Source organism: Phaethon aethereus (genome assembly GCF_964289735.1).
Source record: "Phaethon aethereus genome assembly, chromosome: 4".
NCBI classification, from domain to species: Eukaryota; Metazoa; Chordata; class Aves; order Phaethontiformes; family Phaethontidae; genus Phaethon; species Phaethon aethereus.
The window spans coordinates 19433246-19448341 of NC_138578.1; the positions used below are offsets into that span (position 1 = coordinate 19433246).

At 39.9% G+C, this 15096-nt stretch overlaps 1 protein-coding gene across 1 annotated transcript in view; it reads right to left on the reverse strand.

Moving 5' to 3' along the window:
- Nucleotides 1–15096, reverse strand: part of PTPN13 (protein tyrosine phosphatase non-receptor type 13) — a gene marked incomplete at its 5' end in the record, with an annotated part of 102225 nt that overhangs the window by 10330 nt on the left and 76799 nt on the right. The window contains 14 exons of the mRNA XM_081999543.1: nt 225–395; nt 730–886; nt 1567–1628; nt 3218–3288; nt 4208–4418; nt 4522–4693; nt 6477–6635; nt 7953–8127; nt 8284–8645; nt 10141–10239; nt 10331–10545; nt 11442–11604; nt 12476–12561; nt 13361–13454. Of these exons, the coding sequence (XP_081855669.1) occupies nt 225–395; nt 730–886; nt 1567–1628; nt 3218–3288; nt 4208–4418; nt 4522–4693; nt 6477–6635; nt 7953–8127; nt 8284–8645; nt 10141–10239; nt 10331–10545; nt 11442–11604; nt 12476–12561; nt 13361–13454 (2197 nt within the window). The remainder of the gene's footprint in view (nt 1–224; nt 396–729; nt 887–1566; nt 1629–3217; nt 3289–4207; nt 4419–4521; nt 4694–6476; nt 6636–7952; nt 8128–8283; nt 8646–10140; nt 10240–10330; nt 10546–11441; nt 11605–12475; nt 12562–13360; nt 13455–15096) is intronic.

Below are 15096 nucleotides of genomic sequence, written 5' to 3' on the forward strand. Positions count from 1 at the left end.
TAGCACAAAATCCAGATTTATCAAACCAGAACTTGACTTATTAAATTGCATCTGAAGTTCACTGGACCCAGCAACCATTTCTCTGTGTTCTACTTGGGAAACTTTCAGTTCCCACATCAATTCAATGTCAACCCTCCCTCTTGCCAAATCAATCGCTTATGTGGCACCTTGTTTCCAGAAGTAGTTTGTTGTTAATGATATGCTTTTTTAATGGCTTATGTTACCTGGTAGGTGATCTTCTGATGTGGCCTTCTTGAGATGTAGAAGACTCTGAGCCTCTGAAGTTGCATTATTACGATTTAAGAGATTCTGGGCTTCCTCATCTACAACGTCCAACAGATACTGGACAACTTCATTGTGATCATCCTCATCATAATACTCATCATCTGGAACCTCTGTTTATAAAGAGAAATAGTACAAAATGCCAAGTTTTCCCAATATAGGATGTTTTGGGGAAAAAAAAATCAAAGGGGCAGACACCATGGCATTATTTGTAGCTGTTACCATGGCTTTCCTTCATTCCTCTCTAACACAGAATCCAATTTCCATAAATCTACTTCCAACATCAACTAATTTCTGTAAAGCAGAGCGCACAACTTGGAGATGGTCTTCTAAAATTGACTGCCAGCCTAATATTTAGTTATTTCGGCCTACTCAACAATGCCTTCATTCTCTTGTACTTATATACTGAAGACAGAATAAAGCTGTCCCCCATCTCACTCCTCTTACCTGATTTGTCACTGTGTTTAGAAAAATCTGACATCTGATTGGTAAAACTAAGGGAAGGTATATCTCCAGACCCCGAGAGATTCTTAAGTCCTTTTGTGTGATGGATATTGTTTTCTGTATTTGCCCGATAAGGTCCTAGGATGCCACTGCCATTTACCTAAGACAGCAAAGAACAGTACAAATTAACTCCTAAGAGTCTGGTGATTTATTAAAGCAGCAAGCAACCCTTAAAAAGTTCACCACTCTACTTAGCGACAAATAAAAACCCTATTCACATTGTATTCTCATCTGCGATAGCTGGGTGATGGGTGGGCAGCTTTTAGGTGTGTTAGATGTTTCACATGAAAAGAGCAAATAAAAAAAATTTAAAGCAACAAAGAAAAAAAGTCCCACATGGTGATGAAGAAGCAACTACTACAAGAGAATGCACAGTAGTATTTAACATTATTATGACCTTTATAAAAGGCTTCAATACTTTTGGTGCCACAACACGCCATTTCTCAGAAAAAACAAAGGGGATAAAAATAAAGAAAACCGCCTAGTGAACGTAACATGCAAGCATCTGCAGAAACTGTGAACAGAATGGGGTTTTCTGGATCATAGTCTTGCATCCTTCTTGTAAAACCATATGTCTTTTGATACAGCAGTCCCAAAGAAAGAGAAGATAAATCAAAAACCTTGCATATTTCTTGTGATCACTGCTTACTCACATCAACTGACAACAGTGTGTTTCCATACTTTCATTAACAGATTGTTTAATTAATTTATTTGTTTTTAAAATGTGTGTAGATCCTTTTTGCTGGTTAATGATAGTGAGCACAACACAGGAATATTTACCTTGGGCCCGTAATCATCAGCTGTCTTTTCTGTTTTATCACAGGGATCACCACAGGAACAGCCTACACAAAAATGGGAAAAACCAACAACTTCACAGCAGCTTTTTCACAGAAATTAGCCCCCATCAATAAATTTTATAGGTATTTAATGTTAAGAAATGAAAAACATTTCTGCCTCCTGCTTATTGGGCATTACCAAACTTACGTATGAGGGACTACACTTTGTAATGGATTTTTGAATGTTATATTCAATGGGATCAGAAAGCATGAATGCTAATACAAGTAACCAACTAAGCAGAAAGAAGTGTTGAGAAATAGCTTAACAACATACAGCGGAAACATGCACCTTTGGGAAACAGGGCATGATTCCCTTTCCCTTGAAGTGTACAAAATACAACCCTACAATCATCTGTGATTTTTTTAACCATCATCTGACATCTGTGTTCTTGTTCAAGGATATCTTTCCCTTCTTGGTAAAGAAAAAGGTGATACTGTGATATCAGAGACCACCGCCTATCCTAGACATCCCACTAGTAGCATAATAAATGAGACAAAGTGGCACCAGCAGATGCTATATACCTAGCTACTAGTGGAGTTCTGGATTTTCATATATGTTACACTTTTACAAATTAAGAAACATGTAGATGAAATAACCGAAGGCTAAGAGTAACATTATATCTTGCTGTGAACCTATGCATAACAAGTTGTCTACAGGAAGGGAGTTTTAAGTGGGGTCTTCCAAGATTTGGTTACAGGGTTTGCTCCCAATGAATATCTTGACTAAGTTTTTTGAAACAAAGTGTGTGGCGTGCTTGGAAAATATGTAAGCAACACTGAACTGTAAGAGTGGCAATAATTTCATAATGGAAGATCAACACTCCAAGTTATCTAGATACGTTAAAGGAAGCATGAAAAACAAGACTATGATGAATCAAGACAAATGCAAAGCGCCACATTTCAAAGAAAAAGGAAATGCTTAAGATGCTAAGTAACCACATAAGCAGTTGCTCTGCACAGAAGCAAATGCAGGTGGTAAAGGATCCTGAGTAAGTGAGCAAACAAGGAACTATTTAGCAAAAGGAAGTTAATCTCACTTGGGATGTATTAAAAGGAATGCTGTCTACACAACCCTGGAAATAATTCTTCCTGTCTGCTTGGCACTGGTGAGCCTCACTCAATGCCATGTGTGTGAACAGAAGCACCACACTTGAACAGGAAAACACCGAGATGTAAACAAACTGCAAGGGAGCAATAAAATAAATTTTGGCTCTTGAAAAAGAGAAGACCAATGGGAGACCTGAAGCCCTTTCAAATGTAACAAATTGGTATTTTTATTCCTGGTCAGAAGAAACAACAACAACTTTATTATTAACAATTATGATAACAATCAACTGATTGAAAGACTTAGGCTTGATATTAGAGAGAATTTCTACACTACATGAGAAATGGAATCATAAAGAGACTATTGTTAAATCTCTTTTCGTGGAACTTTTAAAAGAAAGATCAAGCAAACACTTTCTGTAGCTGATCACAGTAAGTGGAGTCCTAGTGCAGCCACTGGACTAGGATGGTATCCTTAAGGCCCATATGAGTTCCTTCATTTTTATAAACACGTGCATTTCACTTGCAATAAGTAAGCAAGCAAGTCTTACCATTAGCTTTCATTGGCCATGGATTTGAGCTATCAGGGCTTTTGGATTTTGGAAGCACTGCATGACCATCTCTATGAAAAAAAATGTTTACAGACATTTTCATAAAAAAAAAAAATCATGGTAATCATCATATATTGATGTAAATATATACTATCAGTAAAACTGTTAATCATGCTTTCTATTACAACAGTTTTGGAATACTCAAAACATTCAATGAGAGAGATTAAGCACTGGTAGTTAGGTTAGTTCCTACTTCAGGGAGCACCAAAAAGTTTGTTAGAGCTGGACTCTCCTTCTAGATTCTGAGAAAAAGATTTGACCTTGCAGCCTCAGGACTTTGCATCTCCTGGGATATAACAGAGTGGGAAGGAGAAAGGGAAAGAGGAAGCAAAGAACGGCAGGCATGGCTGGAAGACTTAAAAAATGAAGCAAATATTTCAGTCCCAGGTAAATATTAAAACAGTAATCTGGAGTTTTTTTAGACTGCTGTATTGCCATAAAAGAAGCAGCAGGGATCAATGAAAATACAGGGGTGCACTAAGATCTGTGCCATAGGGTTTTGACATTCACCAGTGTGCTTGGACATCCATGTGACAGTAGAACTATTTAAGCATGAAATAATGTTTTATCTCCTTTTCATGATTATAGAACTCTCAGTAGCAGTTTTAAGAAAAAAGAGTAATTGTATTTAAATAACCTGTGTCATATTTTGAAAATGGTGTTTTGAACACTTACACTTCATAGCTGCACACAGCCTTGTCTTCCCAAGAAACAAAAAGCACAGCAAGTACCAAGTACCCTTCTGCTCCACTGAAGCACAAAAACTGCAAATATACAGACCCTTTTTGTGGCATCAGTCCTCAATCATATGCCACCTAGCACCACTCTGGCACATTAATTGTCATACCAGGAACACCTTTTACCCATATATTCATACAATCATGGAAGAAAATCAAGAAATACAGGGAAGCATTTGCTTCCAAAACAAACCTGGTCGCTTTGAGCACTACTTTTGGAAGGTATGTTTCCAGCATTCTTTTGGCTTCTTTCAGAGTCATTCCCTGTGTGCTTACTCCATTAATGTAATGGATAATATCTAGCACATGGAGACTCTCCTCTCTGGCAGCAACTGATTTGGGGAGAATGTCGCTAATATACACAACTTGGTAAAGGCTGTCATGACCTCCTGATAACAACAAACCTGTGCAGGAAAAACAGGGAGGGGGGAAATTCAAGTTCATTCTTTGTAACTGAAGGGAAAAAAATTTGCTTTAGAACAAAAAAGTAGTATACTCCTGTGTTACCTAGCTCCTCCTTATGGCACGTTAGTGTAATATCAGGCAATAAATGAGGCAGTATTGGCATCTTGGGTAACTCCAAAACACGCCCTAACACTAATCTGACAGTCTTCGGGGCAGCACGGAGAAAGTTTACTGCATCAGTATGACTCATGTTAGTGACATCAATGTCATTAACCTGTGAAAATAAAAGCAACAGATATCTCCTTGTTAGGTTCCAAGTAAAACAGCATTACTACGGAAACATTTATTACTGTTCCTATTGTTGACATTTGACATTAAAGGACAAAACAATAGATGCTTTAGCAAAAAAAAGCTGCAGTTCATCATACATACCCAAGGGTACAGAACACATAAATGTAACTGAACTTTTGCAAGTGAAGAAACAAGTTTACAGTCCAAATGTCAAAATATTAAACAATCTGAAGACATGCATTATTTCACTACTCCTATTTAAAAAATTGGAATGCTATAACTGCACAGGCCAATACCTGAAAGTCTGACTCAAAACCTAATCCAATTTCACTTGTATTTGTCTAACTTTATTAAGGTTTAATAGTATTCAGCAGTGCTTCAGTGTCCTGATCTAGCAATGACTCACACATATGCTCTGAGTTACACACTTTGGCACTATTGCTCACAGTCCCTGTGAGCCTAAATGCAAGTTGGCAGTTGATCAGAAACTAATACTATAAGGGACACGGTGCCATCCAGAGGGACCTGGCCAAGCTGAAGGAATGGGCCCATATGAACCTCATGAGGTTCAACAAGGCCAAGTGCAGGGTCCTGCACCTGGGTCAGGGCAACCCCCAGCATCAGTACAGGCTGGGGGATGAAGGGATTGAGAGCAGCCCTACCTAGGAGGACTTGGGAGTACTGGTGGATGAAAAGCTGGACACGAACCAACAATATGCGCTCGCAGCCCAGAAGGCCAACCACATCGCGGGCTGCATCAAAAGTGTGGCCAGCAGCTGGAAGGAGGGGATTCTGCCCCTCCACTCTGCTCTGGTGAGACCCCACCTGGAGTCCTGCGTCCAGCTCTGGAGCCCTCAGCACAGGAAAGACATGGACAGGTTGGAGCGGGTCCAGAGGAGGGCCACAAAAATGACCAGAGGGATGGAACACCTCTCCTGTGAGGACAGGCTGAGATAGCTGGGAGTTGTTCACAGCCTGGAGAAGAAAAGGCTCCAGGGAGACCTTATTGCAGCCTGCCAGTACTTAAGGGGGCTTATAAGAAAGATGGGGACAGACTTTTTAGCAGGGCATGTAGCAACAGGAGAAGGGGTAATGGTTTTAAAAAAAAAAGAGGGCAGATTCAAACTAGATACAAGGAAGATATTTTTCACGCACTGGCACAGGTTGCCCAGAGACGTGGTAGACACCCCATCCCTGGAAACATTCAAGGTCAGGTTGGATGGGGCTCTGAGCCGCCTGATCTAGTTGAAGATGTTCCTGCTCATGGCAGGGGGTTGGACTAGATGACCTTTAAAGGTCCCTTCCAACCCAAACTATTTTATGATTGTGTGACAAACATCTGTACTATATAATATGTACTCAGTAAACTCTTGTAGAGCAAATCTCTTAAAATCTATTTCCTAACAATATGTTAGCCATGGATATATTTGACTAACAACTCCTTCACATACCTGAGCAATCACCTTATTTAATCAGTGAATGCTTTTCTCTTTAAACCATTTTTTGCCACCATGAATAGCAGTTGCACACATGCCTAGCTGTGGGACATAGCATAACCCCCTTCAGCAATCTTCTCACATGTTTTCATACTTGTATTTCTTTTGTCTAAGTGCTATCAAATTATGCCTCTCGGAAGGTGCATGCTTTTGTTCCTTAACCACATTTACTCTAGCCCACAACACAGTTTGTTTTTTCGGGTTTTGTTTTTGACTCAAAGTTGTCCTTTTCATGCAATCCCCTGTATCTGAAAACATTAATTCTCTCACTTTTATCAGTCGGTCTCCAGGTCGTAGTCTCCCATCACTTTTGGCAGGATCCTGAACAATGTCATGAATGTAGCAGCCAATGTTATCATTGCCTTTGGTCACTGTAAAACCCAGACTACCCTTTTCCGACTTTGTCATAGTGACTTGGAGCTCTACTTCCTAGGGGAAGAAAATAGCACTTTACAACACAGACAGACAGAAGCAATTTGAACGCTTTAGTGAATTTAAGACAGTTAGAAACAGACAACTGATTTACCTATTGGTTTAAGTGGAACATTAGCCTGGACAGTACCAAGACATGTCTCAGCAGGCTCAGCTTAGCTGCTTCAAGTAAGCACTTCTAATGAATTCAGACTGACTACCGTTTTGCATGGAGCTAACCTTGGGCCAAAGGCCTATGATCTAAACAAAACTGTGAAGGCACATGCCAAAACGGATACCTTATTTTATTCTCAACCAGCTGCCATATATAAAAAAAGTCCCTATGTTTTCCAAATAAGACCACACATCAGGAATTATTCAACTAGAGAAAGTAGGTCAACATATTTTCCTACAGTGACATACAACACCATAGCTTATCTCGGAACTGAACACATGTTTTGCCTATTTAAATTTGCATGAATTTTGATTTGAAAGATACAGATCTGTCTCATTTGCATAGAAACTCACAGAGCACCAGGAAGGTTTGAGAAAAACTTCTGAAGAGACTAAGAAAAGGACAGTTTGTTTCTTCTTACAATGGAGTATAAGCTAGAATAGCTTTGTAACCTGAAAGAACCTCACAAACGAGACATATCAAGGCTCAATCTTCATTTTTTCAACCTGTGAATAGATTAATTGAGGAAATGGAAGCAGAAGTTCCTTCTGATACACAACACATTTCTGGGGTGGCAAGAAGCTAGTCTCAAGTCTCAAAAAATACGCTGCATTTTGCAGCGGAGCAGAAAGTCTTTGGGATTCATAGATATAAAGGCAGCAAAGAAGAGGGTTGCCTTGATATGCCTGCTGTCCCGATTTATCCTTTGATCTCCAAAGAACCACACAGAAACTAAGAGGGCAGAAGAAAAATATCTGCTATTTCAACTTCATCTGAGTTTAGAGGTAGGTAAATATTTAATGCCAAATTTTCCAGGCTGAAATGACACACAAAATAGACACATACACATCTACCTATGCACACCTGGATGCCTCCACATTCACAGAGGGTAATATATCAACTCAAGAGCCCAGACAGAAAATGCCTGCAAACATTTGTATGAGCAACTGCAGTTCACTGGTTACAAATGGCATATGCAAGTGTGCCATTTATAAGGCACATGCCCAGGTTAGTGCAAGTATAACCTACAACTATCCCATTTGTAAGTTAATATGCCTAACTTCTATTTAGTCACTCCCAATACCATGGCTAAAACAACTCCCAGTTGTCCACAGCAGGAGGTACATTTACACTACTGAAAGACAGAAATAGTAAATTACTGGCTCATATTCTTCAGCATTTTTTTCCAACTGGCTGAGTAATGAATCCATTCCTCCTAGGTGCGGTGTCAGCTCAGAAGCAGGAGTAGCATAACAGTCATTTATTAAAACGGATGTGGTAACATCAGGAACAGTTCTACAGGTTGGGATCAATGGCAAATCCAACGGTACATTGCTACAGATAAACAAGCAAAAAACAAGGATCAGCTTGTATAATGTGGCTGTCACCTATAAGGACCATTATTGACTTTATGCAGATCTAACAAGCAAAACAAAACTATTTTTGTAAACATCTTCTGCAATATTAGAAGCATCATTATAAAGAGCATACCTGTCCTCAAGCTCTGACTTGCTAGGAGCCTCGTGATCAGAATATAAGATGGTGCGAACAGCCTCCTCCTGACCACAGTGTGCCTCATACTGACTATGTGCCTGTGTCATAGCTTCATCTGAAGTTTGGTATAGTGCAGAACTCCAGCCAAGGCCCACCTGTGCTGGTGAGTCTATCACCTCCTCATCACCACTCCTGCTGCTGTCACTGTAGCTGTCTCTTCTAGAGGGGGATTTTATCCTTTTCTTGCTCAGATCAGTAGTTTCATTTTCATCTGAGCTGTCACCTTGTTCTCCATTTGATGGACCAGAAACTTCTCTGCTGACATCTGGAAATACTTGTTGGGGTGAATGGATGGGAGTCTGCAGAGAACAAGGACATTTAATTAATCAAACTCCAGTTTTCATGACAAAAGGAAGTTGCAAAGACTGCATAAAATTACCAAAAGCAATTAGTTAGTGGCTCTTTCCATTTAGATGCGTAAATATCTAAACATTAGAGACTGCGTAAACATATCATAACACAGTTTTATCAAGTTCAACACAATGCAGTTAAGACAAAGTGTGCAAATCTGCAAATTCATCTACGGAAAACAAATATACTCTTGGCTTTAGCCTTGGAGAGCCTACTGACAGATGCCTTTAAGCTATGCCCAGCAGTCATCTAGGCAATTACCATGATATCCCCTCCAACCAGAAAACACTGCTGATGCTTACAGTGCAACTGAAGTCAAACTAATCTCACACAGGAGGGAAACAGGGAAGCTTAAGCAAAAAGCTACATAATGGACTACAAAAACTATGATAATTTACGCCAAACGGAGACTGTTCAGCCAAGTTATTAACTCCCATAAGAATGAAGAACAGTTTTGCCAATAATCACATATTCCCAAGGATGATGTTAGCTAGCAGACACACAAAGTTTAAAAGCTTAATTTACGCTTTTATGGCCAAATTCTTGTGTTCATGAACACACCAATCTGTGACAATGTTATAAACAAAAATCGTCATTTGTTTATTGGTTTTGTTCTTCTTTTAATATACGTAGTGTTTTATTAAAGTTGTTCCATACAACGAACAGGTTCATTACAGGACTAGTTATTTGTATTATTAGTTTGTTCAGTTGCTTCTCTGTTACTCTAATTTTAACTTCACTCAAATTTGTGTTTGTACATTTAAGTTTGTTTTCAGACTTGAATGGTTTCTATTGTTTGAAAATGATATTAGAACAACTTAAACTGAAGACCTGCCTCCATCAGTTTTACACTTTCCTGTATTATGGAAAGCCTACTTTTCAGCAAAAAAGAATGTAGAGGGAAATTTGCCTGAAACACATTTAATTTCCACTTCTTCCAAGTATCCTAAAATGGCTTTCTGTTCTTTCAATTTACTTATTGAAGCAGCTTGAAAATATTCTTTGGAACACCTCCAAATTCCAAGTAAACAGGGCAATCTTTTCCCTGGTTTTACATGCATCAAAGCCAGACATATTGGTGTTTTGCAGAATATTCTTCACATATATTACAGAAATATCCAAATTCTGAGATCAGCGTCAAACCATTGGGCTGCAAAGAAAGCCCTGCTACAGCAACAGTGTATTAAGCCAATTTCCAACGTCTTAAGCCACAAAATGGAGAGGGAAAAAAAATAAATTATTGAAGTCCTGCATTCTTTTCACCTTTCCACAAGATGCTTAGTACACTCCTGAAGAATTTACTGTAAGAACCATGTTTCTGTAAGCATCCTCCCCACCTTTCCACCTGCATTTTGCATTTAACTAACCCACCTACCAGATCAAATAAATGAACATTCAAAGAGGAATTAAAAAAAAAAAAAAATCATATGCCATACACCTTACCAACAAAGAAGGATCGATGTCTGGTAGTATACCAGATGGTGGTCGACAAAGGAGAAGAGAGACTTCTGGAGATGTTCCCCTCAGAGCAGAGATGACTTCCTATGGCCACAGTGAAATTCATTATTAAATGCAGACCCCCCCAAGAGTTGCAGGACTACCACAGCATGAGTTTCATTACTAAGATACAAACCTGCTGGGATAAACCCTTTAGCGATGCCCCATTCACTTTCAGAATGACATCCCCAATTTCTATCTGCCCACTTTCTGCAGCGGGCTGCCCAGGGAAGAGCTTTTTCACTCTCACAATAGTTGAGCCCAATTGCTCAGGGGTGAGGTTATCTTCACGGCAGAAACTGAACCCAAGGCCTGAGCTATTCTTCAACAGCTTTACCTCAAATGTGTTCTCTGCAAAAGAAATGTTAACTTATTATTTCCTAGAGCACACCGACCATGAAAAAATGTGGCTGCCTCTTTTACTCCAGACATGACAATGCACACTCTCCCTCTCACATTACTGAACACAAGCATTATCTAAAAGATCCCCCCAAGTTAAAAAGGACAAAAAGCTGATCATGACTTCTCAATCTGCTGGCTTTCCCTGACAACATCCACACTATACAAAATACGGTTCCCCAGGAAGTCCATTAAGGAGCCTGTTAAAGTACAGAGTGACACAACCTTTCTGGCCACTGGTCAGACATTAGTGAGAACACCAACTGGAGTGCCTGGCAGTCAGGATAAATCCCATGCAGGAAGACAAAAAGGTATCTGCAGTGGTTTCCCCATCTGGGTAGGCTTCCCTCCACTTTCACAGATCTCCAGGAAGAGAAGCTGAAATATGCCAACCTCTAGTCAGCTAAACAAATCCCTCTTCTCTCTTCATCCAGCTCTTGATGTCTTCTCTCACCTGGACAGGAACAGCAGGACCTACAGAAGCTCTCATTTGTATATGAGTATCTTAACCTTCCCTCGGCACTCCTTAGCAGTACCAGAGATAGCAGCATCCCTTTTACTCCAACCTTGCTAAAGCCCTGGCCTCCACGGCTGGTGAAATTGGGAAGCAACAAGGAACAGTGAGACAACAGTTAATAGCAACTAAACAAAGTTACCAAGATGTGAAAGGAAATCTTAAAAGCAAACACAACAGTACAAAGGATGGGATTGCATTCTATGCAGGGCCTCAGACTGCTACCAGCTCTTTCTCCTGTCTGTCTTTCTAGTCAACAGAAGATTTGAAGAAAAATATCACAAAAACTAAAGGATGCTTTGAAAGTTGAGACAATTGTCCTATGTGACCTGACCTGCAGTGACAAAGCTGTAATCTTTGGAATTTGTAGTTTTTATCGCTGGTTTCTCCTGTGGCTCACATTGCCCCACCTGATTTGGAGGTGTGCATTGTGGTGTTACTGGAGCATGAACCTTGGCCACAGAAAGCTGACCTTTTTCCAACAGCAGATGCACCACCTAAAGAGATGAAACATTCTCCAGTTAACTGGCAATGGTCATGGAGATAGCACAGTCTAGAGTACATGTTTCTTTCTAACTTGTCAGGGTCCTAAGTTCTACAGCAGCAAACTTTACAGACACTTCCCTCCCCATACACCCTCCATTTGTTCCTTATTTTAAGGCCTGTTAAGTAACAACCTCTGAAATACACTAATAGACTTGCAAGACACTTGCCAACAGAGAGTAAGAAAGGGTTTTCTTCCAATAAAGCTGTGAGTGAGTTAAGAAGTATCAAAGACAATGTCACTTTCACATGCATACAGGGAATAGAGTTAAAAGCATTTTATAAAGTGAGCACAAGTAGTAGTCCTTAGCAGCTCTGAATGTGTACATTTACTGGCTATTTTCAAGTGTGCATGTACTTCCACATATAAAGCATCTGCCATAAGTAGCATTATTAAATGAGGAGACACCACTGACACAATCAAGTGCTATCCAAAAAGGCTAAGACTCAAGTAAAGCTACTGACCCAGCATGCAAATACAGCTGCATATATGGAGACCCTTGTCTCCTCAGTGGTTCAGATTCGGGACCTGTCTGTAACATGCTGCTACAGCTGTTTTCCAACCTGTGCACCTGGGCTTCCTTCCTGTGAAGCCCAGGGACAAGGAGAAAACAATTCCATGCAGACCTCTAGCCCGCACACAGAGACAGAATTTCACTAGGGTGGGCAGTGAGACTCGAGACCCAGGAAGCCAAGGAGTCTAAGAAAGCACACCTAAAGCAACCAGGACACTAGGGGGAATTCCAGTCTTCAGGTTCCTTTACCTTTTTTCACTCATGAAGATCTAGGTTACTACAGATAGGAGTAGAACCAGAAGCCGCTTACCTGCCCTGTGTTTCTCAGCGTTTCAACTGCTTGCTTATGGGTAGCACCTTCCAAACTGATCCCATTGACGGAGAGCACGCGGTCACCTATGAATGATTGATTAATAATTTAAGAAAAAGTTGGCAGAACAACATCTATAAAACATATATGACACACAGAAACCTTCAAGTCTCAGCTAACAAGAACAGCTATTGAAGTAAATTCTCACTCCCCTCCACATTCTGAGTCAAGAAGAGAACTCGCAACTAAACTATATGGTTGTACTCAATGATCTTAAAGGTCTTTTCCAACCTAAATGATTCTATGGGATAAACCCATGTCAAAGCTAGTGTTAACCATTGGACTGATAGCCTGCCACAAAGTTCAGACCCTTTATTAAAAACAAATCTTAGTCTACAGTGGAAATTCTCACTTCATAAAGAATGTGGCCTGGCTCGCAAACAAGAAAAGCCATAACAATTAGAGTGATTTTCTGTATTGAGTTGCCCAGCATGCTAAGCAAGAAGGCCACAAATAATACAAAGCCCTCTCTCTCCATGGCTGGAAGAGAAGTGTTCTCGATTAGAACAGGCTGCATTAGGAAAAAAAAAAAAAAATCCTGCAGCCTATCTCCTGTTTTTCCCCTCCACAGCAGTTCTCTGTTGGTTCTGTGGTTGTTCTACACTATTTTTTTAATCCTAACCTGCAGAATCAGCTATCAAGGCAATATTTAAAATGACAACTGCAAGTGCACTAGCTTGGAAAAACAGCTCTTCCCAGTGAAAAAGGTACAATGAAAGGAGGCAGAGTTCCTAGCTCCTAGGCCACAGTGTATGGTCAAGTCCATCACAGTTATATGCCCTTTTTTCACATTAAGAGTCCCAACTGAAAGAACTGAAATATTACCTTTTTCTATTCTGCCATCTGCTTCAGCTGCTCCCTTAGGAATAATCGCTTTCACATAAATACCACCATGCCTTATGCTAGTATTTACACCACCCTAAATGGAAAGCAAAAATAGGATATGTTAGTCTTTTTACAGTGAGACTACTTAATAATTAAAGTGTGTCACACAAGGAAAACTGTACTCAGGAAGCACTTGGGCTATTGGCACATAAAAAGAACAGCCAAACTATCAAATGCAAAATGTTACACAAAGTATATTTTTGCAGTTATGCAATTTATTATGAAGTTGGGGCATCACAAGGCAATGTCCTTCAGCAGAAGCATGTCTGCATTATGCTGGACTTTACATGCTTGAATACATATCAAAGGTCAGAGATGTGTGAAAGCACAGCATGCCATAGCCGAAGATGCATACCCATGCAGTGTCCTACTCCAATACACCCTCTCTGACGTAACAGGAAAGTAAGGAGTGCTGCTTTCTCTCAGCTTATCCAAGTTTGAGGGTCTAAGGTGAAAAACTCTGCCCAAACTCAAATGGCATTGTTTTTGGAGTGTCTTAGCCTTTCTGCTCATTGCAGAGGGATTGGACTAGATGATCTTTAAAGGTACCTTCCAACCCAAGCCTTTGTATTATTCTGGCTCACTGCTGCACCATCAGTGCTTCTCCACAAACTGGGAGAGAAGAGGGAGACGAACAGTGTATTAACATACGCTCCCAAAGCCCACAGTACTACATGTGAAAACTTAAAAGACAGAGCTAATTGTATACCTCTTCTTTTCAGCACTGTACAGGATAACAATGCAAGGGGTAGAATGGAGGCTGAAAAAGGAAAGGTCAATGAAGATACCACTTGATCATCCTTTAAGGGAAATCTTCGTATCAGTTGGCATCTTCTAACGTTTTCTAGAAAGCCAATGCATGCATACAGGAGGCTTGATGCTATTCAATAACAAACTCCTGCTGAACCTTTGTTCCTCCAGCTGTCCCAAGTTACAAGCTTGACAATGCAATATGGCTTTGAATAGACTGGAAAGCTAAAATAATAGAATTTCATTCTGCTCCTCTTACAATACTAGTCATATGTATGAAAACAGTGCCAGGCTTGCAAATTGGCACTCCACCTACTTGCCTATCCATATGGCCATGTTTAGGAAAAGACCAACTTAATTTTAGGTATAAAGAGCCACCATTTTTGAACTACAGCTAATAACTGCTTTCTGTTGTTATAATTCAAGCAACTTTTCCTTTTTCAAATTACTGTGTAGTTCAGTGATCAATCAACCAGAGATAATATTTGAATATTAAAATATTTGTCTTTTTAAACAGGAACAGTGAAAAGTGTGTGCGTCTCAGTTATAAATCATTCTCTTCTTCCTTGAATTGCCACTCTGCAGTATGGCAAGCCCTAAATGCAAGCCCTATACCCTCAAAATTTTATAGCCTTATAACTGCCTTCTTAAGAGAAATTAGGCCATTAAAAATATTTTTTTGTCTTGTATTGCAAGAAAGCAGTGTCAGCCAGGTCTTATTTGGACTTAAGTAGTTTTTTGCTTTCTGCCTTTTATCCAGCAGAGGGAGAACACTGAACATGGTATATATGTGTGGACATGCATAGATACTCTTAAGTAACACTACTGCTTTCACTGCCCACAGTGCCAGGCAATACTTCAGTATTACAGTCAGGGAAGGTCTTATTTCTCTCGTTGTAAATTTGCCACATTATTAGGTAGCAAGG